The 25,491-nt window shown below is 37.8% G+C and overlaps 1 protein-coding gene across 4 annotated transcripts in view; it reads right to left on the bottom strand.

The window, feature by feature from the left end:
• Nucleotides 1-25,491, bottom strand: part of MEGF10 (multiple EGF like domains 10) — a 124,661-nt gene that overhangs the window by 47,480 nt on the left and 51,690 nt on the right. For all 4 annotated transcript variants that reach the window (XM_058166469.1, XM_058166470.1, XM_058166471.1 and 1 more), the window contains exons 6-9: nt 15,379-15,625; nt 12,852-12,972; nt 11,985-12,121; nt 7,124-7,336 (exon numbers count right to left, since the gene is read on the bottom strand). In XM_058166469.1, coding sequence (XP_058022452.1) covers nt 7,124-7,336; nt 11,985-12,121; nt 12,852-12,972; nt 15,379-15,625 — 718 coding nt within the window. The remainder of the gene's footprint in view (nt 1-7,123; nt 7,337-11,984; nt 12,122-12,851; nt 12,973-15,378; nt 15,626-25,491) is intronic.

Raw genomic sequence — 25,491 nt, forward strand, 5'->3', positions numbered from 1 at the left:
TGCATATTTAGTTAATATTTTCACAACCCTCTTTTTGACACGTGAAGTATACAGGTCATCAATGGAAGGCAGGTTGGTAGCAATTGCTTTTTCTGTTTTTTTCTGTTTTTTCTAATTATCTTCTGAAGTCTGTGTTGCAGAACCAAACCAGACAGTTATAGAGGTTCAGATGACAGACTCAATAATTCTTCTGTAGAACTGTATCAGCAGCTCCTTTGGCAATTGGAGCTTTCTGAGTTGGCGCAAAAAGAACATTCTTTATTGTGTTTTTCTGATGACATTTTTGATGTTAGCTGTCCATTTTAGATCTTGTGATATGGTAGAACCTAGAAATTTGAAGGTCTCTACTGTTGATACTTTGTTGTCTAGTATTGTAAGAGGTGGAAGTATGGAAGGGTTTCTCCTAAAGTCTACCACCATTTCTACAGTTTTGAGTGTGTTCAGTTCCAGATTATTCCAGTTGCACAACAAGGCTAGTTGTTCAACCTTCCGTCTGTATGAGGATTCAGCATTGTCTTGAATGAGACCGATCACTGTTGTGTCATCTGCGAACTTCAGTAGTTTAACAGATGGATCGTTACAGATGCAGTCATTGGTATACAGAGAGAAGTGAAGTGAGGAGAGCACATGGGGGGGGGGATAATCACATCAAATACCTGTGCTAATTGTACAGGTATCTGATGTGATTCTACTTAGCTTTACCTGCTGATTCCTGTTTGTTAGGAAGCTTATGATCCACATACAAGTATGTTCAGGTACCTGTAGCTGGTTTAGCTTAGTTAGAACAGTGTCTGAAATGATGGTATTGAATGCTGACTAAAGTCTACAAAGAGGACCCTTGTGTAAGTCTTTGGAGATTCAAGATGTTGTAGGATGTAGTACAGAGCCATATTAACAGCATCATCTGTTGATCTATTTGCTTGGTATGCAAATTGCAAGGGATCTAACAGCGGATCCGTGATGGTTTACAAGTTGGACAGCACTAGCCTTTCAAAAGTTTTCATGACTACAGATGTTAGAGCAACTGGTCTGTAATCATTCAATTCCTTGATGGTGGGCTTCTTCGGCACTGGGATGATAGTAGAGCATTTGAAGCAAGAAGGAACATAGCACATCTCTAGTAATTTATTGAAGATATGGGTGAAGATGGGGGCCAATTGGTCAGCACAGACTTTTAAGCAAGAAGGAGTTATCTTGTCTGGGCCTGGAGTTTTTCCTGGCTTTTGTCTGTGAAATAGGTCTTGCAATTCCTTTTCTGTGATCACTAGGGGTTGTGAACCCAATGGGATGGGGTCAGTTGTAGGTGGCTTGACTGTTGTTGGTGTGTCTGAGATGGGGGTTGTAGAGATAGGTGGCTGTAGTTTCCTTTCAAACCTGCAGTAAAAAAATTCCTTCAGCCTGGGAAGGAGGTTTGCCATAGCCATTGATATTTTTAAGAGTTTTCCACATGTTTGCTGCTTCATTTGTTGAGAACTGATTCTTTAGCTTTTCAGAGTAGCCTCTTTTTGCTGCTCTGATCTCCCTTGTTAATACATTTCTGGCCTGATTGTATAGCATTTTATCACCTTTCTGTAAGTTTCCCCTTTGGAACCACATAGCTGCTTCAGTTCAGTTGTGAACGAAGGTTTGTTGTCACTGTATATTCACAAGTTCCTGGTCGGTACACATAGGTCTTCATAAAAGCTGACATATGATGTTACAGTATCTGTGAGTTCATCCAAGTCTGCAGAGGTATCTTCAAAAATATTCCAATCAGTGCAGTCAAAGCAAGCCTATAGCTTTAATGTTGCCTCCTCAGTTCAAGTTTTCACTGATTTAATTGTTGATTTTGTGGTTTTAAGTCTTTGCCTGTAAGCAGGTACAAGGTGAATCATGCAATGATCAGAGTGTCCTACAGCTGCTCATGGTAACCATGGGCAATATCATAGCATAAAATCAATAAAGGAACAGCACGTGTAATCATTTTAGAATACTGCTTTCTACCTCATTTTCTCTTCATGTTTTGTGTGTGTGTGTACATGTGTGAGGGAGAGAGAGCAATGGAATCCACATGCAATGGAACTGAGGCCAAATCACATTAATATTTGTATACCTATTTTCCTAGTATACGATAAGTATGTGGTGCACACATATACACTGATTGAGTTCAAAATTATACATCAAAATCCACGATTAAATATAGGAAATTAAAATACTTGAATGCTTTTAGGGTAGTTACTTTAACTGGCGGTGCTTAGGTTGCACAGAGTTTGAAGAATGATATAAATACATAACTCTTTTTAGAACAAATCTTGGGAAAGTAGATTACATGAAGACAAAGTGCAGCTATATTTAATCAATTATTGATAGAGAAATGTGAAATGCACAGACTGTCAGGGCATTAGTGTTTACATTTCTCCAGGTATAGCCACAATACACTCATGCTGATCAGTTTTTTGAAATATTTTCACATCCTAGGCCTAACGTTGGTGTGTTTACTTTGTTGATATATATAAGAAAAAAGCCTCCTTGATTATAAAAATCAGAATTTGAGTATCATAACTTTAACTTTAATATATCTGCAGTATTAATTTTTGGCATTGATTCTGACATTTTTGCTGTTTGTGCTCGCATGCACATACAAACATAAACACATACAATTTTTCCACTTACACTATTAGCTAAATATCTGTAATATCAATTAAAGTTCACCCTTCTGTGTTCTAAAATAACAATGCAATGCTGCTATACTTGTATTACTGAAAAATCCATTCAATTTGTTACAGACAGGAAGAAATGTTTAAAAAACACTTTCTAAAAGAAATGCTTCTATTTGAATCAGAATATTTTTAGCTTGACTTCCCCACAAGCTTTCCTTCAGTGGTATAAATGAACAGCTGTGTTGAATATGAATCAACTTAATCCTTGAAATATCAGAAATGCTATATAAGGTTGTGCCATACATTCTTGTCAATTTAAAATGTCTACTACAAATTTAGTTATTTTCTAAGTTAATGTCTACATTAATTGCAGGATATTTGATAAACATTCCAGCCCACCCAGCCGAAGAACCAAGACACAGAACAAAACAACGGCATCGCCCTCCTCCCGTACATCAAAGGCACTACAGATAAAATCAGCAAAATTCTCCACAAACACAACATCAAGACAGCCTTCTGCACAGACCAAAAAATAGCCAACATCTTAAGAAACCCCAAAGACAAGGTCCATCTAGAAAACCAAGGAGTCTATGAAATACCATGCAAAGTCTGCCCAGCCACATACATTGGACAAATTAATAGGAGAATAAATGCACGCATCGCAGAACACAAGAACGCTGTCAGAAAAGAAGAAAAAAAACTCCTTCCTTTTCCAGCACCTTAAAACCACAGGACATGAAATTGATTTTGAAGGAACCAAATTAATTTCCAAAACTGAACACTATAACAAAAGAATAATTATGGAAGCCATCGAAATAGAGAAACATCCCCACACCTCCCGTCTACCAGACATCTGGAAACTGGCCTTAGTCAACAAACGAGTCCCAGCCATGAAAATTGACACCGGATCCAGGATAACATGCAACGCCACCACCGATCATCCTCACCAGATTCAAACCCAAACCCATCCCACAGACGAAACATAACCACCATCCAGAAGCCAGACCATGCTGGCACCACTGGCTGCTGTGCCCCACTACGATCCCCATGCAAAGCAAGCTGACACATGCCAGGAACACATGACAGGACCTCGGACTCAGAGCCAGGCCAGGGCCTAGGATGCTGCATCACAGCCATCTGCTCAAAACATCACATCACAGAACTCCAGACGCCACAATACCAAAGCTCAGGAACAAAAGACTAGGACCACACCCACACAGGATGCTGCGTGGCAGCCGACCAATCTGCAAACACCCACTCCATCTACCAATCAAGATGCAACCACACAGCCAACCAAACTGCTCACAGCAACCTCCCCACCAGTATTTATAGAGAGACGGCAGCTCCGACCACGCTTTGCTCACAGAAGCATGAAGCTGAAAGTACCAGCCTGAAGATAATGAGTGAGACCTTGTCGAAATGTCGCCAAGATACTCTCAACCTTACACGGGAAAAGACCCAAATATGCCAAGACCTGCATATATATATATATATATATATATATATATATATATATATATATATATATATATATTATACATACATACATACATACATACATACGGGGATATATATATATATATTATACATACATACATACATACATACATACATACATACATATATATATATATATATATTTGTTTTCTGAGGTTTTCACGGTGTTTGTATATAGGTCTTTGGTTGTTCGGTTTTCTCCGTGTAAAATTGGAAGTGTCTTGGCGACGTTTCAAGAAGTCTCATTCGTCATCTTCAGGCTTCAGCTTCGTGCTTCTGGGAGCAATGTGATCGCAGCTATTTCTTCCTTTAACTGCTAGTGGGGGTTTGAACTGATTGGGTGGGAGCTTGGCTGTGCTCTGATTGGATGGGGGTTTTTCTGTGCTCTGATTGGCTGGGGGTGTGTCCTGTGTTGGTGGGGGGTTGGTTGTGCTCAGTCTAATCTGTGCTGCAGGGGGATTTGAGCTGGTGAGCTGCACTGCTGCTGTTTGGCTTCGTGTTCGTGGTCGTGCTACATCTTCGTAGTGGGTGTCAGTCTGCTGCATGTATGGATTGGAGGGGTTTGAAGTGGCTAATGTTGCAGCTTAGACTGAGCACAACCAAGCCCCCACCAACACAGGACACACCCCCAGCCAATCAGAGCACAGAAAAACCCCCAGCCAATCAGAGCACAGCCAAGCTCCCACCCAATCAGTTCAAACCCCCAGTAGCAGTTAAAAGGAAGAAATAGCTGCGATCACACATTGCTCCCAGAAGCACGGCTGAAGCCTGAAGATGACGAATGAGACTTCTTGAAACGCCGCCAAGACACTTCCAATTTTACACGGAGAAAGACCTATATATATATATATATATATATATATATATATATATATATATATATATATATATATATATATATATATATATATATATATATATATATATATATATATATATATATGATACCAGTGGTGGATTTCAAAAAAATTTACTACCGGTTCTGTGGGTGTGGCTTGGTGGGCACAGCATGGCTTGGTGATGTGGCTTGGTAGATGTGGCAGGGGAAAGATACTGTAAAATCTCCATTACCTCCCCAATCCAGGGGAAGGTTACTGCAAGATCCCTATTTTCTTCCGATCAACTGGGACTTGGGAGGCAGAGGATAGATGGGGGTGGGGACAGTCAGAATTTTTACTACCAGTTCTCCAAACTACTCAAAATTTCCACTACCAGTTCTCCAGAACTGGTCAGAACCTGCTGAAACCCACCTCTGTATGATACGTACATTCTTACGTACGTATATACATACATACATATATATATAATATCTATGATACATATATGATATATGTATCATATGGGCATCACAATTTGACCAGGATAAAGCAATAGATGCAATTTATATAGACTTCAGTAGTACATGACTAAAATCTTATAGCATTTCTGGATCCCTGAATAAGTGGATAGCTGTGTTCCAATCAAATAGGCAACAAGTAGTCAAAATAGGGAATGCCCTATCAAACCCTGCACCTGTTAACAGCAGAAGCGTTTTAGGACCCACACTCTTTATATTTTACATAAATGACCTTTTTGACCATATTATAAGCAACAGCGTTCTCTTTGCTGATGATGTAAAACTATTCAACACCATGACAATACTGCTACCCTACAAAAAGACCTTAACTATCTATCAGAATGGTCAAACAATTGGCAACTCCAAATCTCAACCAACAAATGCTCTGTCTTACACATTGGCAAAAAAAATCAAAACACAAAATACAAGCTGGGCGAATACAACTACGTCAAGGACCTTGGAGTACTCATCTCAAATGATCTAAATGTCAGAGCTCACTGTAACAGCATTGCCAAAAAGGCATTAAAAGTTGTTAACCTAATCTTGCATAGATTCTTCTCTGGTGATATTGTACTACTAACTAGAGCATACAAAACAATTTTCGAATACAGCTCATCTGTCTGGAACCCGCACTGCATATCGGACATTAATACAATTGAGAGAGTCCAGAGATGTTTCACGAGAAGAGTTCTCTACTCCTCTACCTGCAATAGAATACCTTATGCCACCAGACTTGAAATTTCAGGCTTAAACAACTTAGAACTAAGCCGCCTTCATTCTGACCTAAGTGTAGTACATAAAATTATCTGCTACAATGTCCTACCTGTCAATGACTACTTCAGCTTCAACCACAACAATACACTAGCAAACAATAGACTTCAGTAACAGAGCGGTCAATGCCTGGAATGCACTACCTGACTCTGTGGTTTCTTCCCCAAACCCCCAAATCTTTAACCTTAGACTGTCTACTGTTGACCTCACCCCATTCCTAAGAGGTCTGTAAGGGGCATGCATAAGCACACCAATGTGCCTACCATCCCTGTCCTAATGTCCCCTTTTATTCGTATCCATTTCATGAATTCATAGTTATGTCTATACTTATATCTGTTATTTAATATATGCTTGATGAAATAAATAAATAAATAAATAAATAAAATAAACAATTGTGTTGGGCTCAGTTGTGGTCGTAGATTGAGGACAACCTGTAATAGCTTCCAAAGCTCTGTCAGGAAAAGCAAATAAACTGTGGCTTTGTTTTTATTAGTAGGCCATGAAAAATGAAACCTACATTCTTAACACGGTATCGTTTTCCTACAAGAAACACATAGCAAAAATCAAGATTTTTTTTTTTTAGGTATTAGCATTTATAGATTTTAATCCTTGTGAACAGCTTTAACTACAATATCGGGATATCTGAAAAATGAATCCTTCCTAGATTTTTATACAGTATTTCCTGTCATATTCTCAGTAGTGATTCATGGTGATATGTTATTGCTGTGGCAATATAAGTTTGCCTGCATTAGTGATTTGTCACAATAGTTTAGCGATACTATAAGAGCATTATTAAAAAAAACTACTAAAAAATTTGCCCAAGACTAATTGGCAAACAAAAGTTGATTCCACACGGATATAACAGAAATATCTAAAGTACCTCTGAGTATTTGGCAAATGACAGGGACACCTTTTGTCGCATTTAAGACCATAGACTATTTCAGCACATAGCCTTGTTTCACAGTGTACTCCGGTATATCCTGGCTCACAAAGACATTCTCCGCTAATATGGTAGCATTTTCCACCATTCATGCATTGGCAGATCTCTGCACACTGTATTCCAAAAGTTCCAATTGGGCATTCATCTTGACACCTAGTGAGAAAACCAGGAAGAAAAATTTTCACTTTCTATAAAAATGTTTTAAAATATACATTTAATTCTTCTCAGGTAACAGCACAATATATATAACAGATGCAAATTCAACCATGCATACAGATACAATTTCATGCAATACAAATCCCCTTTTTAATTGTGTTCTGGATAACAATTAAAGCAAACTGTGCTCTTATGTCTTAAGCAGCATCATATGTACCACTTAGCAGAAATATTATGAGATATTACAAAAAGAAGACATAGTTAGAGGGCTGTATAAGTCTAAGTGCTATTGCTATCCCCAACTTGAGTCTGAGCCTGGTGCCAAAGCCAATGATGGACACCAGACACGAGGTGCAGGTTTTCTGATTGTTTTTTATTGGAGTACTCCAAGTAAAAGGGCTCCTGGCCAAAATGCCAACCGCCAAAAACAAAGGATTAAGAAAGTTTTATACATTTTCATTAAAAGAGAAGGCAAGACAAGGGGAGATAATGAGAAATATCATCTAATAAACATTTTAGTAATAATTCTACAATTTGTTCTATTTATTTATTTATTTTGTCAAATACATATTAAATAATATATATATATATAAGTATAAGCATGAATTAAATACATAAAATGAATACTACTAAAGGGAACATTAGGACAGGGACGGTAGGCACGCTGGTGCTCTTATGCACGCTATTGGTCTCTAGCTGCCCCTATTCCTAAGCCTTGGCTAATGAATGCCCCAAGAGTTATCTAATACATATTTAATTGGCTGCAAGTCATCTCTATTCCTAATTTTTAGATGAGGTTGTTTAACTGTTGTTACTTTTATTAGCTTTCTAACCAGAATTGTTACAAGATTTACACATGCATATTTCCTGTAGATAAACATTCTTTGTTCTTGCCAGACATAATCCGCAGTTATAGGCTTCCTGATTTACTTTCAAGTGTGTATCATGACTTGGCTTTATTTTAGCATACAGCTCATCACTATTGTTTTCCTTTCAAAAATTGTTCCTCCTGACTGGCCATTATGAAGGACACCAGTAAAGTAATTCTGAATATCTCATTTCTATATAAAATGCAGTGAATGATATTGCTGTTGCTAATATTGAGCTAGGCAGGTATTGCTCTACATAGAAAAATAGTCTGAATATATGTAAGAAGAACTTTTTAAAATTTCATATAAAATAGGCAGTTTCTGATTGCTCTCGTGAAGGACATTTTCCTTTGTCAATTTTCTACACTATACTTCCAAACATCTAACAGAATTTTTGATGGATGAAACAGAAATTTGCTATGATATTTAAGCAAATGCTTATTCCACAAAGTGCCATTTGATTTATTATGTGAGAATTTATTCACTTAAGTGTCCATCTCTAAATCACACCCAGTAGGACAAACTAGATAACATGATATTTCCTGTGAAAGTTGAAAGAGGAACACCCCAGACATCTGTGTGCCATTAGATGTTGCTCTTTATAACATAAAATACGTTATGTAGAGATAATTGAAGGTTAGGAAAAGAGGCCAGGGTTATAGCCAGCTGGCTACACATTCCTTTCAAACAACACACATAGTATGCAATGTATTTTAGAAAATACAAAAAGTTCTTTTAATTCAATAGCTAAAAAAGAATCCAGTGTAAAGTTATTCTGCACCAATCCTATAAACATAAGAAGTAAGACAGAAAATTAGTTTCTAGCATAAAGTTCACTTAAAAACTTCTGGGACAAAATTTTCTCCTCTTCCCTTCTGAAAACGATTCTTGTTATCATATCAAGAAGATTAAATATAGGAAAAAATGAGACAATAAGCCCCTAACATCTACAGGAATGAAAGAGTTTTATTGTTGTGCCCCATAGGAACTGGTGGAAGAAAATGTGCTTACAACTTTGCTCAGAACCAAGGGAGCCTTCACATGACTGATGTCATCACATAAACCACTCACTGATTAAAGAACATTAAAATAGGAATAAATGTAAAAAAAATGAAATGGGGCAGTGCTTTTTAATTTTCTCCTATTATAAATTGCAGTGAAGTGATCAAACTATTCAGAATGAGGGGAAAAAAGACCAAAAATGAAAATAGTTTTTTTAAAAATACTCTGTTTTCCCCAAAATGAGACATCCCCTGATAATAAGCCCAATCGGGCTTTTGAACGCATTGCAATAAAGCCAAGCGCTTATTTCAGGGTTCAAAAAAATATAAGACATAACATAACAACAGAGTTGGAAGGGATCTTGGAGGCCTTCTAGTCCAACCCCCTGCCTAGGCAGGAACCCTACACCATCTCAGTCAGATGGTTATCCAACATTTTCTTAAAAATTTCCAGTGTTGGAGCATTCACAACTTCTGCAGGCAAGTCGTTCCACTTATTAATTGTTCTAACTGTCAGGAAATTTCTCCTTAGTTCTAAGTTGCTTCTTTCTTTGATCAGTTTCCACCCATTGCTTCTTGTTCTACCCTCAGGTGCTTTGGAGAACAGCCCGACTCCCTCTTCTTTGTGGCAACCCCTGAGATATTGGAACACAGCTATCATGTCTCCCCTAGTCCTTCTTTTTATTAAACTAGACATACCCAGTTCCTGCAACCGTTCTTCATATGTTTTAGCCTCCAGTCCCCTAATCATCTTTGTTGCTCTTCTCTGCACTCTTTCTAGAGTCTAAACATCTTTTTTACATCGTGGAGACCAAAACTGGATGCAATATTCCAAGTGTGGCCTTACCAAGGCATTATAAAGTGGCACTAACACTTCACGTGATCTTGATTTTATCCCTCTGTTTATGCAGCCCAGAACTGTGTTGGCTTTTTTAGCAGCTGCTGCACACTGCTGGCTCATATCTAAATGGTTATCCACTAGGACTCCAAGATCCCTCTCACAGGTACTACTATTGAGCAAGGTACCACATATACGGTACTGGTGCATTTTGGTTTTTTTGCCTAAATGTAGAATCTTACTTTTTTCACTGTTGAATTTCATTTTGTTAGATAGCGCCCAATGTTCAAGTTTGTCAAGATCTTTCTGTAATTTGAGCCTATCTTCTGGAGTGTTGGCTATTCCTGCCAGCTTGGTGTCATCTGCAAATTTGATGAGATCCCCATCTATCCCCTCATCCAAGTCATTGATGAAGATGCTGAAGAGTACTGGGCCTAAAACAGAGCCTTGGGGTACTCCACTGCATACTTCCCTCCATGTGGATGTAGTTCCATTGAGGACTACACGTTGAGTGCGGTTGGTCAGCCAGTTACGAATCCATCTGGTGGTGGTGCTGTCTAACCCACATTTTTCTACTTTATCTAGTAGTAGGTTATGGTCTACTTTATCAAATGCTTTACTGAAGTCCAAGTAAATTATATCGACAGCATTCCTCTGGTCTACTAATTTTGTCATTTTGTCAAAGAATGCGATAAGATTAGTCTGGCATGATCTGTTTTTGACAAACCCATGTTGGCTTTTGGTTATTACTTTGTTTGCTTCTAGGTGTTTGGTGATTTGTTGCTTGATTATCTTTTCTAGAATCTTCCCCGGTATTGAGGTCAGGCTGATAGGTCTGTAGTTTCCTGGGTCTGTTTTTTTTCCTTTTTTGAAGATGGGAACTACATCAGCTCTTTTCCAGTCCTCTGGCAGCTCCCCTGTGCTCCAGGATCTTTGAAAGATATAGTTCAGTGGTTCTGAGATCACGTCTGCCAGTTCCTTCAGAACCTTGGGGTGTAATCCATCCGGTCCTGGTGATTTGAACTCATCTAGGGTAGACAGGTGTTCACTTACCATTTTCTTCCCTATTTTAACTTGTGTTTCTAATCTGTTTTTTGTAGTGCTGTTTTTGATAGGTTGGATTGTTTTTTCCTTTTGTGTAAAGACAGATGCAAAATATGAGTTAAGTAGATCTGCTTTCTCCCTGTTGCTTGTCATCTTCTTGCCACTTTCTCCCAGCAATGGGCCAATTGTTTCCTTGACTTTTTTCTTGTTTTTAACATGTTGGAAGAAGCTTTTTTTGTTATTTTTTACTTTTGTCGCTAGCCTTTGTTCATTGTGAGCCTTAGCTTTCCTCACTTCATCTTTACAGGCTCGGGCTATTTGCTGATATTCTGCCTTAGTTATTTGCCCCTCTTTCCACTTATTTTCAGGGAAACAGGGCAGAGATGGGTTTCAGCAGGTTCTGACCAGTTCTGGAGAACTGGTAGTGGAAATTTTGAGTAGTTCGGAGAATCAGTAAATACCACCTCTGACTGGCCCCACCCACATCTATTTTCTGCCTCCCAAGTCCCACCTGATCAGGAGGAAATGGGGATTTTGCAGTATCCTTCACCTGGAGTGGGGTGGGAATGGAGATTTTACAGTATCTTTCCCCTGCCATGTCCACCAAGCCACACCCACCAAGCCATGCCACGCCCACCAAGCCACACCCACAGAACCGGTAGTAAAAAAAATTGAAACCCACCACTGAAACACAGGTATGATAAATGAAAATATAGCTAAAGAAAATCACTTAGCTATATACTGTAATTGAATTTCAATTAGTTTCTAAAGTAAAATTGAACCAGCTTGGTTTTTGCTTATTTTTGACTGGAACAGTAATCAAGTTTGCATTATATAGTAAATTCATTCAACTTTCCTCTTTTCCACAATCATAATGATTGAGTGCTTCTTACCGTTCTCCTGTATACCCTGAACTGCAATGACATTGACCAGTGGCTAAATCACATGTTCCTCCATTGTGGCACTGACATTCTTGGGAACAATTATTTCCATAACGTCCTTCTGGGCAAGGCTGACCACAGACTGTGCCCTGTTTGAAAACAGAACTTCACATTTATTCATGGGGCTGCAGTATGAGATTGCATGAAATGTAAAAATGCCAATAATAATAATAATTTAGTTTTGCAATACTATATACTGTATGTTTTCTCGTGAGTATTAGTTTGTTAATTTGTTGGAATGTTTATGCTGCAAAAGAAAGCTAATCCAAGATGTCAATCCTATATAACGGTAATAGATTCAAAAAAAATCATTCCCCCTTTTTTCCTGCATTTAACCTAGAATTAAAACTTCTAAAACAGGGGTGTCAAACTCAAGGCACAGGGGCTGGATCCGGCCCATGGGGTGCTTAGATCTGGCCCACAGGTCCACCCTGGAAACAGCAAAGGACCTCCCCATGGTGCCTCCGCCAGCAAAAATGGAGCTGGCAGAGGGTTGCAGGAGGCCGTTGCAGCCAAAAATGGAGCTCACAAGGTCTGCAGCAGTCCTCCCAAACTTTGTTTTCACCGGCAGAGGGTTGCAGGAAATCATCACAACCAAAAACGGAGCTCGGGAGTCCATTTATACTGGCAGTGAGCTCAGGCCGCCACAGGCTCCCCCAACGCAAGTGACATTGAGCTGGCCATGCCCACCCTGGCCCCGAGGTCAAGCAGAACCATGATGCAGCCCTCAGTGAAATTGAGTTTGACACCCCTCTCCTAAAACATACCCATGAAATTTCAGAGTCAAAAGCGATGAGATTTTATAGAAATTATAGCTACCATCCATCCAGGAGGGCAGGCACATTCTCCCGTTACATGATGACAAACTCCTCCATTCTGGCATGGGCATCTTTCTTCACATTGTGGCCCATGTTTGTGAGGTGGACAAAGATCCTCACAGCTAAAAATAAGGCAAACACACATTCACAGAGAGAAAGTGTTTAATTAAAGTATTTCTCTTAATTAGAAGAGGAATGGTGAGATATTTATGTTTCTAATAGGGTTAGAGGTTTTAATCTGCAAAACTAAGGAAAAAGTATATAAATAATTTCTTTACTTAAGAAAGTATTTCTATTTATAAATGCCAATACTTTTTTTCTTATTTTATCAATTTAAAAACAGCAAAAATATTTCTCTACTTTATAGGAATTTCTAATCTAGGTAAAGAAGCTATAATGTTAAAAGTTTCTATGTATTTGCTGTTTAAAAATATCCTTTATCTATTTTTGATTCAATATTTTTCAAATTGTCTCCTGAATCCTGCTCTATTTTGTGGCAAAATACTAGGTTTGATTTAGAGATTGTATATTGTTGCTATGTGTGGTGCACAATTACCTAGTCAATATTCTTATACTGCTTATATTCATGGCAAATAATGAGTTTATGCCTTGAGCAATCAAATATATTTATTATATTCTCCCTGATCTTCGGACCTTTAAGCGCGAGCTTAAAACTTACTTCTTTCATCAAGCAGGGCTGGCCTAATGATAAATTTTAATTGAGGATTTTTAGTGGGGGTTTAATGGGGTTTATTCTATTTTTATAATTTTATACACTAATTTTAATATTCAGCTTATTGAATTAGATTTTTAATGATATATTGTATTTTAAATTTTTTGGTATTTGTGTTTTTTATTTATGCTGTAACTCGCCCTGAGTCCTCGGAGAAGGGCGGTATAAAAATGTGAATAATAAATAAATAAATAAATAAATAATTATACAAAGTTAAAATAAGTTATATACAAAAGTAGTTTATAGTCCTGCTTTCTCTATTCATAATTAACTATTCCTTTTTTTAGAAAATTGATCACTACCCCTGTTTTTGCCTCTACAGGAAGTTGTATTCAGATGAGTTGCTGAAATGTTCATTCTTTGGATTGCTTTGGGAAAAGATGCTGCCTTCTCTATATTCTGGTCTATGATTTAGACAATTTCAAAGCAACTTTTGGCATGAACAGGCTGCTAATGAATTCATTGTAGCTTTATCTCATCTTTTCCCAAATCAACTCCAAGCAACTTTGCTGTCGGATCTATTTAGTTGTGATAGGATGGTAAGAGGAATGTAATTGTGACTGCTATTGATTCTAAGTCATAATGGAGTGAGAATTTGAACTTGCATTTTCTTGGTGCAAATACACACAGTTACCAGAGTTTTCTTTCTTGAGAGTCTTTCTCATATTTACTCCCATAATCTATTGTTACAAAAATATCCTGAGAACATTCATTCTGGCTTTTATAAATCAGAGTCCACTGTGTCGGATGCATGAAATGGTATCCTCCCACATTTGATCCAATGGGAATCTGGACCATGAACTATTCAGCTGCAGTATATTGGTTAGTCTTGAAGGTTCAACTAGAACCTATTTAAACTGTTTCTACCCTGCCAAAGGATAAAAACCATTCCAACATATTAAAAAAGGAATCAAGCATTAATAAAAGCAACATAAGAATACATTATATACATTCAATATTCCTCAAAATATTAAAATATAGTTCATTTTGTCATATTTCTGTTGCTTTTTAGTTATCCACGAGTTGGCAATATTGAATTTGGAACTAAGAGGCCATTTCAAATCCCAATAGAACTATTCACACAGTGCAAATTATTTTTTTATCTTCACCAGAAGAATAATCATAGCATGAAGACGATATTGCCATCTTCCGTGTAAAAGAAAAAAATAATTTTTATTTTATTTATTTTATTTATTTAGAACTTTATTATTTATTTATTTATTTATTTATTTATTTATTTATTTATTTATTTATTTATCTATTTATTTAGAACTCCGCCGCCTTCGACAGGACCTGTGTTTAATTCATAGAATCATCTATTGCAATGTCCTTCCTGTTGAAGACTACTTCAGCTTCAATCACAACAATACAAAAGCAAACAATAGATTTAAACTTAATGTTAACTGCTTCAATCTTGATTGAAGAAAATATGACTTCTGTAACAGAGCTGTTAATGCTTTGAACACACTACCTGACTCTGTGGTCTCTTCCCAAAATCCCCAAAGCTTTAACCAAAAACTGTCTACTATTGACCTCACCCCATTCCTAAGAGGTCTGTAAGGGGTGTGCATAAGAGCACAAACGTGCCTTACCGTTCCGGTCCTATTGTTTTCTTTCATTATATCCGATTAATATAGTTATTACATACTTATGCTTATATATATGCTTATATATTATATAGTTATTTTCATGCTTATGCTTATATATACTGTTGTGACAAAATAAATAAATAAAATAAATAAAAATTGTGAAATTCACTAATATTCCACACATAACCAATACATCAATCGCGTACAAAGCTCCAGTATATCCAGGGGGACATCTGCATTCTCCAGTGATGTTATCACAGGTGGCTCCATGCTGACACTGGCATTTTTGGTGGCAATCATTTCCATATGTGTCTTGGTCACAGTGTTCCTCACAGCGCCATCCCTTGAATCCTGCAGTGCAGTGGCAGGCTCCAGTGATGGGATTACACAAAGCTCCATTTTTACACTGGCAGCGACTACTGCAGTGAGGTCCCCAATGGTAACTATCACATGCTGCACAGAAAACAGAAAGCAAGATTATAGGGGCTGCCTTATCAAGAACTTCTCCCTGCTATTTAATTAATTATGCTACTGGCAAAGTGAATTGCTCAATTTTCATCTTAAAATTAAGTGAGAGAAAACATATCATTATATGGTATTTATAATTATAATAATATATTACGGTATTAAATATAATTTGCCTTGATATAATTATATTATTACACATAATGTATTTACATATTATATTTATAGAATTATAAATTATATCTTAAAAAGCAAAAGCAGTCTTACCAGTTGTATTACAACAAAACATATGACGAGAAATGTTAAAGGATTGTTTGTAAGCAAATGTAAGATGAAGTTTTAAGCAGAAATACGTAGGCACATCTTGAAATCTGTTTCCTTCCTGACTTTCTTTATGGATTTTTATTTTTATTTATTTTTTACTATCTGATGTGGATCAGCAATGCCTCAGTTACTCTCTGAAAATTTGAGTTAATCGTTCTTTCTAACCTACCTCCATGAATGGAGTTATAATAAAAAAATATGCCTCTAGTGCTTATGGAAAATGCAGAATCTAAGAAAATAATATTTTTTTTTAAAAAAAACATATAGTTATACTACTATGAATTAGCAGTCCAAACAGTACCAGTTATGGACATTTGTTATATGTAGACCTTGAAAAAGGGCTCAAGAGCTGCCAATTGTAAAGTTTAATAAGATAAATCCTTGTAAACACATTCTTTTTCAAGTTTCACAGAGAAAATGTTATGGAAGATTTTTTTTAATGATAAAACTGTAAATAACCTCTAAAAAGTTCATATGAAGTTCACTGAGAATTCACTATACATACGCTTACAGCATCTGCTTTCATTTTCATGCTGAACTGAAAATAAAATAGCAATATTCTTGCTAATAATTGTCACTGGACCACTTTAGTGATTATTAGTCCAATAGCTTTCTCCTGAGGCAAAACAGACCTATTTTTTCAGACCTTAGAGGAGACAAAAACAACTCATGGTGTCTCCTCAGACCGATCATTATTCTAGCGTAAAGCTAGATTCTTCAGACTGCACAAATAACAATAGTGGGTTCTATTTTTTTCCATTAATGTGTCTTATACATTACTTAGATATGACAGCTTTGTCTTGGACACAATTGTCAAATGATGTTGTGATTTTTAATACACAATAAAACATAGTTGAAACTAGGGGAAAAAACCCTCCACTCAACACAGCATGTAATTTTTTATTACTCTATACTCATTGCTATGCGTCCTTCTTTAGGGACGTAGTAGCTCAGTGGCTAAGACACTGAGCTTGTCGATCAAAAGGTCGGCAGTTCAGCAATTCGAATCCCTTGTGCCGCATAACAGGGTGAGCTCCCGTTACTTATCCCAGCTTCTGCCAACCTAGCAGTTCGAAAGCACATAAAAATGCAAGTAAAAAATAGGGACCACCTTTGGTGGGAAGGTAATAGCATTCCGTGCACCTTTGGCATTTAGTCATGCCGGCCACATGACCATGGAGACATCTTCGGACAGCGCTGGCTCTTCGGTTTTGAAACAGAGATGAGCACCATCCCCTAGAGTTGGGAACGACTAGTACATATTTGCGAGGGAAACCTTTACCTTTATCTTTTATGCTTCTTTACCAGTCTAGTAAAGTTTACTGCTAAACTACTACCTTGTGTTTATAGTACACAATATGCTCTTCCAAATTGTGTTTTGTGTGTGTGTCTGTCTGTCTGTCTGTCTGTCTGTCATCTGCGGTAGTCCTTGATGTACCACCACAACTGAGCCCAAAATTTTTGTTGTTAAGTGAGACATTCATTACATGAGTTTTGCCCCATTTTACGACCTTTCTTGTCTCAGTTGTTAAGTGAATCACCGCAGTTGATAAATTAGTAACCCAGTTGTTAGTGAATCTGGCTTCCAGTTGACTTTGCTTACCATAAGGTTGCAAAAGGGGATCACATGATGTTGGGACACAGCAACGGTCATAAGTATGAACCAGTTGCCAAGCATCTGAATTTTGATCACATGATCATGGGGATGCTGCAAAGTTTGTAACTGTGAAAAATCGTCATGGCATTTTTTTCAGTGTGGTTGTAACTTTGAACAGTCATTAAACAAATTGTTGTAAGTCAAGGACTACCTGTATAATGTAAATATAATGTAATATAATATAATATATTGTTTTCTGAGGTTTTCGCGGGTATTTGTATGTAGGTCTTTGGTTATTCAGGTTTTCTCCCGCGTAAAATTGGAAGTGTCTTGGCGACGTTTCAACGAAATCCCATTCATCATCTTCTGGCTAGGTGTTTACAGCTTCGTGCTTCTAGGAGAAATTTCTTCTAGAAGCAGCCTGACAATTCAAACATCGCCAAGACACTTCCAAAAAAGACCTACATATATATATGTATATAATGTATAATGTAAAAATATAATGTATTTGTATAATGTAAAAATATAATGAGTCCCTAGGGAGATAGGGCGGTATACAAATACGAAAAATAAAAAAATAAAAAAATAATGTAAATGCTTCTGTGGGCTAGAAAAAAGTATGTTCATGTGTAATTGTAGTGGAACATCCAAGTCTACAGGATATACTGTATAAATTTAATTATAATAATAATTTTAAAAATAAAGTCTACAGGACAGAAACCCAGATATGTTAAACTTCCTACCAGAAGCCTTCTGGGTCTTCACATCCTGGACCTATTCTGGGATAGCACTTTAATAATTCCTGTTGTCACCCACTAATCTTCCCAGCAATGCCTTATATGATAGCAATCTGCAGAAAGATTGGGGATGTAGCATACATATCAGAAGTTTCCCTAAATTCTTGGATTATAAATGCAAGAAGGGAGAGATGTATTTTCAGACTTACAATACTCTGTACATAAAGATAGAATACAATAAAGATACTCCTTCTTGTTTGAATATCTTGAATGGCTGACAAGGTCTGAGATGAAAAGATGTGAATTTCTTCAGGTTTTCAAATCCAGATAAAACAATAATGGTTTGAATAAATACCAAGGTAGACTAGCACTTCAGGATCATTAGGATCCTACATATTGGAATTGAATTGGAAACTAGTCAAGGAGAGAAGCAATTTGGAATTAAGGAGAAACTTCCAAACAGAGGAGAGCTTGCCCTCAGAAGTTGGGGGTGCTTCATCACTGGAGGTTTTTAAGAAGAGACTGGACAGTCACTTGTCTGAAATGGTATAATGTCTCCTGCTTGAGCAAGGGATTGGACTAGAAGACCTCCAAGGTCCCTTCCAGCTCTAGTCTGATTGATTAATTTATATTATAGTGGCTGAATATCCAGGTATTTACAAAAGCAATACTTTTTTCTTTCACCAAGCAGGGCGGCCTAAAATTTTAATTGTAGGTTTGTTACTGGGGTTTTTAAGGAGTTTAATTTATTTAAAATTTTATATATCTATTTTAATTATTCAGCGTATTGAATTAGATTTTTAATGAATATTGTATTTTAAAAATTTTTGGTATTTATGTTTTATCTTGCTGTACACCGCCCTGAGTCCTCGGAGAAGGGCGGTATAAAAATGTAAATAATAAATAAATAAATAAATAAATAAATAAATAAAATTTGATAAAGTCAGTGTTCTAGCTAGAAATTAGATTTTAGATCACATGACTAAAGAAAGTAAATAAGATGACAATGTTTAATAATTGAGTGTTAATTGGGAAGAACAGATTATTAATTTGTCTTCATACATTTATTTATATAGATTATCTATAAATTTGGTATAGTGATTAAGGCATCAGACTAGATACTGTGAATTCTAATCCGCTTTAGCCACAAAGCCAGCTAGGTAACCTTGGGTCAGTCACTTTCTCTCAGCTCTAGAAAAGAGACAATGGCAAACCACTTCTGGAAAACCTTACTAAGAAAACTGCAGGGACTTGTCCAGGCAGTCTCCAAGATTCAGATATGATTGAATGGGGGGGGGAGGGGAGCTTAACTACTTAGAACCACAAATTCACTTATCTTTGTTTTTTAAAAATGCTAACAAAAACAAAACAACATATTACTGTAAAATACAAATTGTGGTGGTTTCCCCCTTAATTATATATCTTTGTGGCTGTATGATGAATAATAGAAATACTACGAAGACCTCATAATTCACATTTTTCTTGAACGTTCATTTCATTTCAAATGACTATTATTTTAGAACTCTATAATACATATTGGGAAGATCATAAACAATATGTAACACCAAACATTTTCCTGTATCTCAAGTGAAAAACTTACACTGGGGGTTATAATATACATTAAATAAATAAAATTAAATTCATAGGTTTCTCAAAATATGTATTTACTATCAACAACAAAAAAAGTATAAAACGTCATGTACTTCAATGATAAATGCAACTGTTTTTTTAAAAAAAGCTTTGGGAACAAATATTTTTCAAGGTATAAACATAATTGGAATATCAAAATTATTATTGGGACTCTGGTACATTTAAAGATTCATATTAGATCATTTCACACTATAATTAAATTTCGATACCTGTGTTTCCCCAGAAATAAGACCCTGTTTTATATTTTTCTGAACCCTGAAATAAGCGCTTGGCCTTATTTGGCAATGTGCTCAAAAGCCCAATTGGGCTTATTATCAGGGGATGCCTTATTTTGGGGAAAACAGGGTACATATTATTGGTTGTTTAAGATCCACTTTTTTTGTAAATTACATTCATAAATTTGCAAATTGAAATGCAACTTTGTGATTTTGTACACTGCAGTATAAAATTGAAGACATCTACATAGATTTCTAATAGTTTTAAAATATATTTTTGAGTTAATAGTAAATAAATCAACAATCTAATCTATGGAATGATTATTCTAGATTTTTCATTCCACCTACAGTTTTCTTTTTAAAATATCTTTTGAAAAATAGGGAAGAAAATAAACTTCCATGGATCCCAAAATTGATGGAAGAGAATATTTGTAAGAACAGTTGCAATATTTGAATCCAAGAATATTCCTTCTGATTATAACAGAATTGCATGCAGTTCTGTTTTCTTCTACAAAACAGCATAAAAATAATCATAGAATACCTGATGGTTGCAAAGAACAATTCAAGCAAAATAACTAGCCAAAACTATACACTTGGATCTACCCTATGATTTTCCATCAACTTATTATTTGTGATTGATTATTTCAGATGTTTTGAAAATTATTCAGAATATGAGCTTATGTACTCGCAATTCTATTTTTTTCTTCAGAGTGTTCTTTTCATCTTGCAGTCCAGACTATACACCAAGCAAATAGTAGCATTTTATGCCTGAATGCAGCAACATCAGACACTGTTACAAAGCCGATGGCTTTCTCAACAGGAACATATGGCTTTGAAAGCTGTACCATCTGAAAAGCTGGACTAAGACAAATTTGAAGCCTTTGAACTGAGGTGATGAAGAAAATTGTTAAGCGTACTTCAAATCAGAGCAGGACAAATGTTTTATTTGTAAACAGATTGCTCTCTGAATTTACTAATAATGAAGCTAAAGCTTACAATTGCTGAGGGCATAACTCAAAAATAAGAGTTCTCAGAGAAGATCCTGATGCCTGGAAAAATTGAAGGCAATGAAAAAATGTCAAAGACAATGTGGATAGATACTATTACTGATGTCACAAGCATGGGAGTTTACAGGAATTCAAAGAAGCAGTTATTGATACACAATCCAGCAAGTCACAAAGAGGCAGGAGTGATTAAATAACTCGAAAACAACAAGCCTAGTGTTCCTTTAAATTGAGTGACCTGACTTCAAATCCGTACTCTATTACAAAGCTCATTTGTGACTTTCATTCAGCTATTGGGCTGGTTCCAGAGTCAGTCTTTGAAATACATGTAAGTTAAACTTGTCCTGACTAACTTGAGCTATTAATTTCTGTGGGAAAAGGATGACTAATCCAGGCTGAGGTAACCCTGGTTAAACTCAGAAACAATAACTGTGATCATATGGTCATATGTGTTAAATTTTTTAACTATTACATAGAAACTGCATTTAAAATTTTGATTACAGAAGCAATTTTTCAGGAGGTTACCACTGTATTGGGTAATACCACTGTATTGGGCCGCGGTGTGGCTCAGGCTGTAAGATAGCCTGTTATTAAACACAGCTGCTTGCAATTACTGCAGGCTCGAGTCCCACCAGGCCCAAGGTTGACTCAGCCTTCCATCCTTTATAAGGTAGGTAAAATGAGGACCCAGATTGTTGGGGGGGCAATAAGTTGACTTTGTATATAAATATACAAATAGAATGAGACTATTGCCTTACACCAGTGATTCCCAAACTGTGAGCCGCGGCTCCCCAGGGAGCCGCGCCACCGCCACAAGGGAGCCGCGAAGAAGCAGCGTCCGCTCCACACGCGGTGCCGCGAGATCCCAGACGCACAAAGCCGGACACGGCCGCAGCGACCGGGACTCGCACACCGCAACTCGGGACAACTCCAAAAGCCAAGGGACCCCCGCGCAGCTGCACCCACACCCAGCGGGCAGGCCACAGCAGGCAGGAAGGCGGCAGGCGCCGGCGGCGGACCAAAGGAGAAGCGCGAGCTCCGGCCCGCCCGCCCGCCTGAACCACAGCGCCCGCCCAGACCCGCCGCCTGGCGAAACAGCGCACCTCCCTCAGTCTGCCCGCGGCGCCACTGGCCTCCCAGACCACCCGACACGCTGCCCAACACGGCGCGGCCACCACGCTCGGCGGCATCGGAAAGAGGGCTGCGCGAAAATAGCAAAACCACCCGTTAGTTCCTCCCAGGTGAGCCAGGCTGGAGGCGAGAACAGCCACCTCCTCCACAAGGCGGAGACCCGAGGGAACAAGGGGATCGCGAGAGGCCAAACTCCGAGACCGAAGCAGGGACCCCCACGCCTGGGAAAGTTCCACAGAGGCCGCTCCCATCAAAGGAGACGGCGCGTCCATCAGCAAAACATGAGTATGCCAAACACTTTGTAGAAACAGACTTTTTGATTAAACTCACATACCTATGTGATATCTTTGAAAAGTTGAATGTGTTGAATCTCTCTTTACAAGGAGGCAATATGCACATTTTAAAGTTAACAGAAAAGATTTCAGCTTTCAGAAAAAAAAATCAGAAAAAAAAGACAAAAATTTAAAAAAAATTGGATGTACCTATTAAGGGAGCCGCGGAAAAAATCCGAAGTGTTATGGGAGCCGCAAACCGAAAAAGATTGGGAACCTCTGCCTTACACAATGTAAGCCGCCCTGAGTCTTCGGAGAAGGGCGGGATATAAATGTAAAATTAAAAAAAATAATTATATTGTTCAAGAAAACTACTGACCTGCCTCCACACTCAATATCTAAAAACACATTTTCAATATTAAATTATGTATAGCTCTGAATGTGTATCAATACATTACATATTTATTTATTTATTTATTTATTTATTGTTTAAATTTATATACCGCCCTATCTCCCAAAGGACTCAGGGCGGTTTACAGGCATTTAAAAAACAGGTAAATACAATCTAAAAACAGTTAAAAAACTTATTCTAAAAGCCTAAATTAAAAATATGAAAATAAAACCCAATTTAAAAACCGTAAATTAAAATCTAGCTCAGTCCTGCGCAATTAAATAAGTATGTTTTAAGGTCGCGGCGGAAGGTCCGAAGGTCCGGAAGCTGACGAAGTCCTGGGGGTAGTTCGTTCCAGAGGGTGGGAGCCCCCACAGAGAAGGCCCTTCCCCTGGGCGTCGCCAGACGACATTGCCTCGCTGACGGCACCCTGAGGAGTCCCTCTCTATGAGAGCGCACGGGTCGGTGAGAGGTATTTGGTAGCAGTAGGCGGTCCCGTAGATAACCCGGCCCTATGCCATGGAGCGCTTTAAAGGTGGTCACCAAAACCTTGAGCGCACCGGAAGGCCACAGGTAGCCAGTGCAGTCTGCGCAGGATGGGTGTTATCACGGGAGCCACGAGGGCTCCCTCTATCACCAGCAGCCGCATTCTGGACTAACTGTAGCCTCCGGATGCCCTTCAAGGAGCCCCATGTGAGAGCATTGCAGTAATCCAGGCGAGGCGTCACGAGTGCGTGAGTGACCGTGCATAGGGCATCCCGGTCCAGAAAGGGGCGCAACTGGCGCACCAGGCGAACCTGGTAGAACGCTCTCCTGGAGACGGCCGTCAAATGATCTTCTAGAGACAGCCGTTCATCCAGGAGGACGCCTAAGTTGCGCACCCTCTCCATCGGGGCCAATGACTCGCCACCGATGGTCAGCCGCGGATTTAGCTGACTGTACCGGGATGCCGGCATCCATAGCCACTCTGTCTTGGAGGGATTGAGCTTGAGCCACATATATAACCACATTGAGGGAGTGTGGCAGTGATGAAATCCAAATTTCTTTACTACCAGTTCGGTGGGCGTGGCTTGGTGGGCGTGGTGGGCGTGGTGAGGCTCGGTGGGCATGGCTTGGTGGGCATGGCAGGGGAAAGATACTGCAAAATCCCCATTCCCTCCCCACTCCTGGGGGAAGGATATTGCAAAATCTCTATTTCCACCCACTCTGGAGCCAGCCAGAGGTGGTATTTGCCGGGTCTCTGAACTACTCAAAATTTCTGCTACCGGTTGTCCGAACTACTCAAAATTTCTGCTACCGGTTCTCCAGAACCAGTAAGAACCTGCTGGATTTCACCCCTGGAATGTGGAGAACGTAAGTGGCTTGAAGTTCTTTTCTAGATTGCATGGAATAGTGTGAGCAAATTTGATTGGCTATAATTGACAAAATCTGCCCAAAAAGACTGGTATTATCTTTACCAGTTCTAAGGACTATATAGTCTATAATTTCTCAATCTGACTAAAAATATTATTTGAAAGCTTTAACTGACCAAGGGCATGATGAGCAGCAAAGTGTCTATGATGATCATAGCATGCTACTTAGAATGTAAGATAAGAAAATATATAAGAGCATGAATTAACAAATGAAGTGCATGAAAGAGCTACAATATGTTGTGGATCTATGAAATTAAGCCAAAGAGAAATAATGTAATAAATCTGAATGAAGGTGGCATGAGCTAGTGGAGTGAATGAATACATAGAAGAAAGTGAAAGTGTTGATTAATTTTGAAAGAAAGGACTAAAACATACATTCTAAAAATATGTCATGAAACAAGTTTTCTATATTCTTGTAGGTATTTCAAGGTAGGTATCATGAGTTTATCCTCCTTTTTCATATCTTTTTCCTTCACAAAATATCCATTTAGAAGAAAAAAAATCGAATGGCTGCTTTATGCCTTTTGACCAGTAAAATCAATTTGTTTTTCATTAGTTCCCCAAATTTTCATTCTGCTCAGTCCTACTAATTTCCTCATAGTTTTCAAAGGATGTGTTATGTTTATAAAAGAAATATGCATGGATTGTGGGTTGTGTAGAAGAAGCAAACAGCTCTATTTTTATCTTTATGTGAAAGAGACAAGTGGTTTTATTGTTTGGGTATGTGGGTATGGATTTGGCTCTTGTTCAGTCTCAGAATTCATGCAAATTTTAAATACAATGCAAAAAAAATCTGTAGATGGACTGAAAAACAACATTAGCAGCAGGACTAGCCTTAATATTCAACTAAATACTTGCGCATTCTCTACCCATAATAGAAAGAATATAGTAAAATGAATGTGATATATTATTGAAAAGAAATGGGTGATTGGATAATTTAGATGTATTACTGTATATACCATGGTAACATTTGTTTGTAAAATAGCACTGGAATGATTGACAGAAACTTATGTCATAAAAAATTAGCTATTTTTTTTAGGATGCTGTTGGATTCTTCAATCACTGTTGCTATTTTAGTTACAAGATATAGATCTCATGTTATGTTTCATATGTATTCAAGC

Source organism: Ahaetulla prasina, chromosome 2, assembly GCF_028640845.1.
Source record: "Ahaetulla prasina isolate Xishuangbanna chromosome 2, ASM2864084v1, whole genome shotgun sequence".
Classification (NCBI taxonomy): Eukaryota; Metazoa; Chordata; class Lepidosauria; order Squamata; family Colubridae; genus Ahaetulla; species Ahaetulla prasina.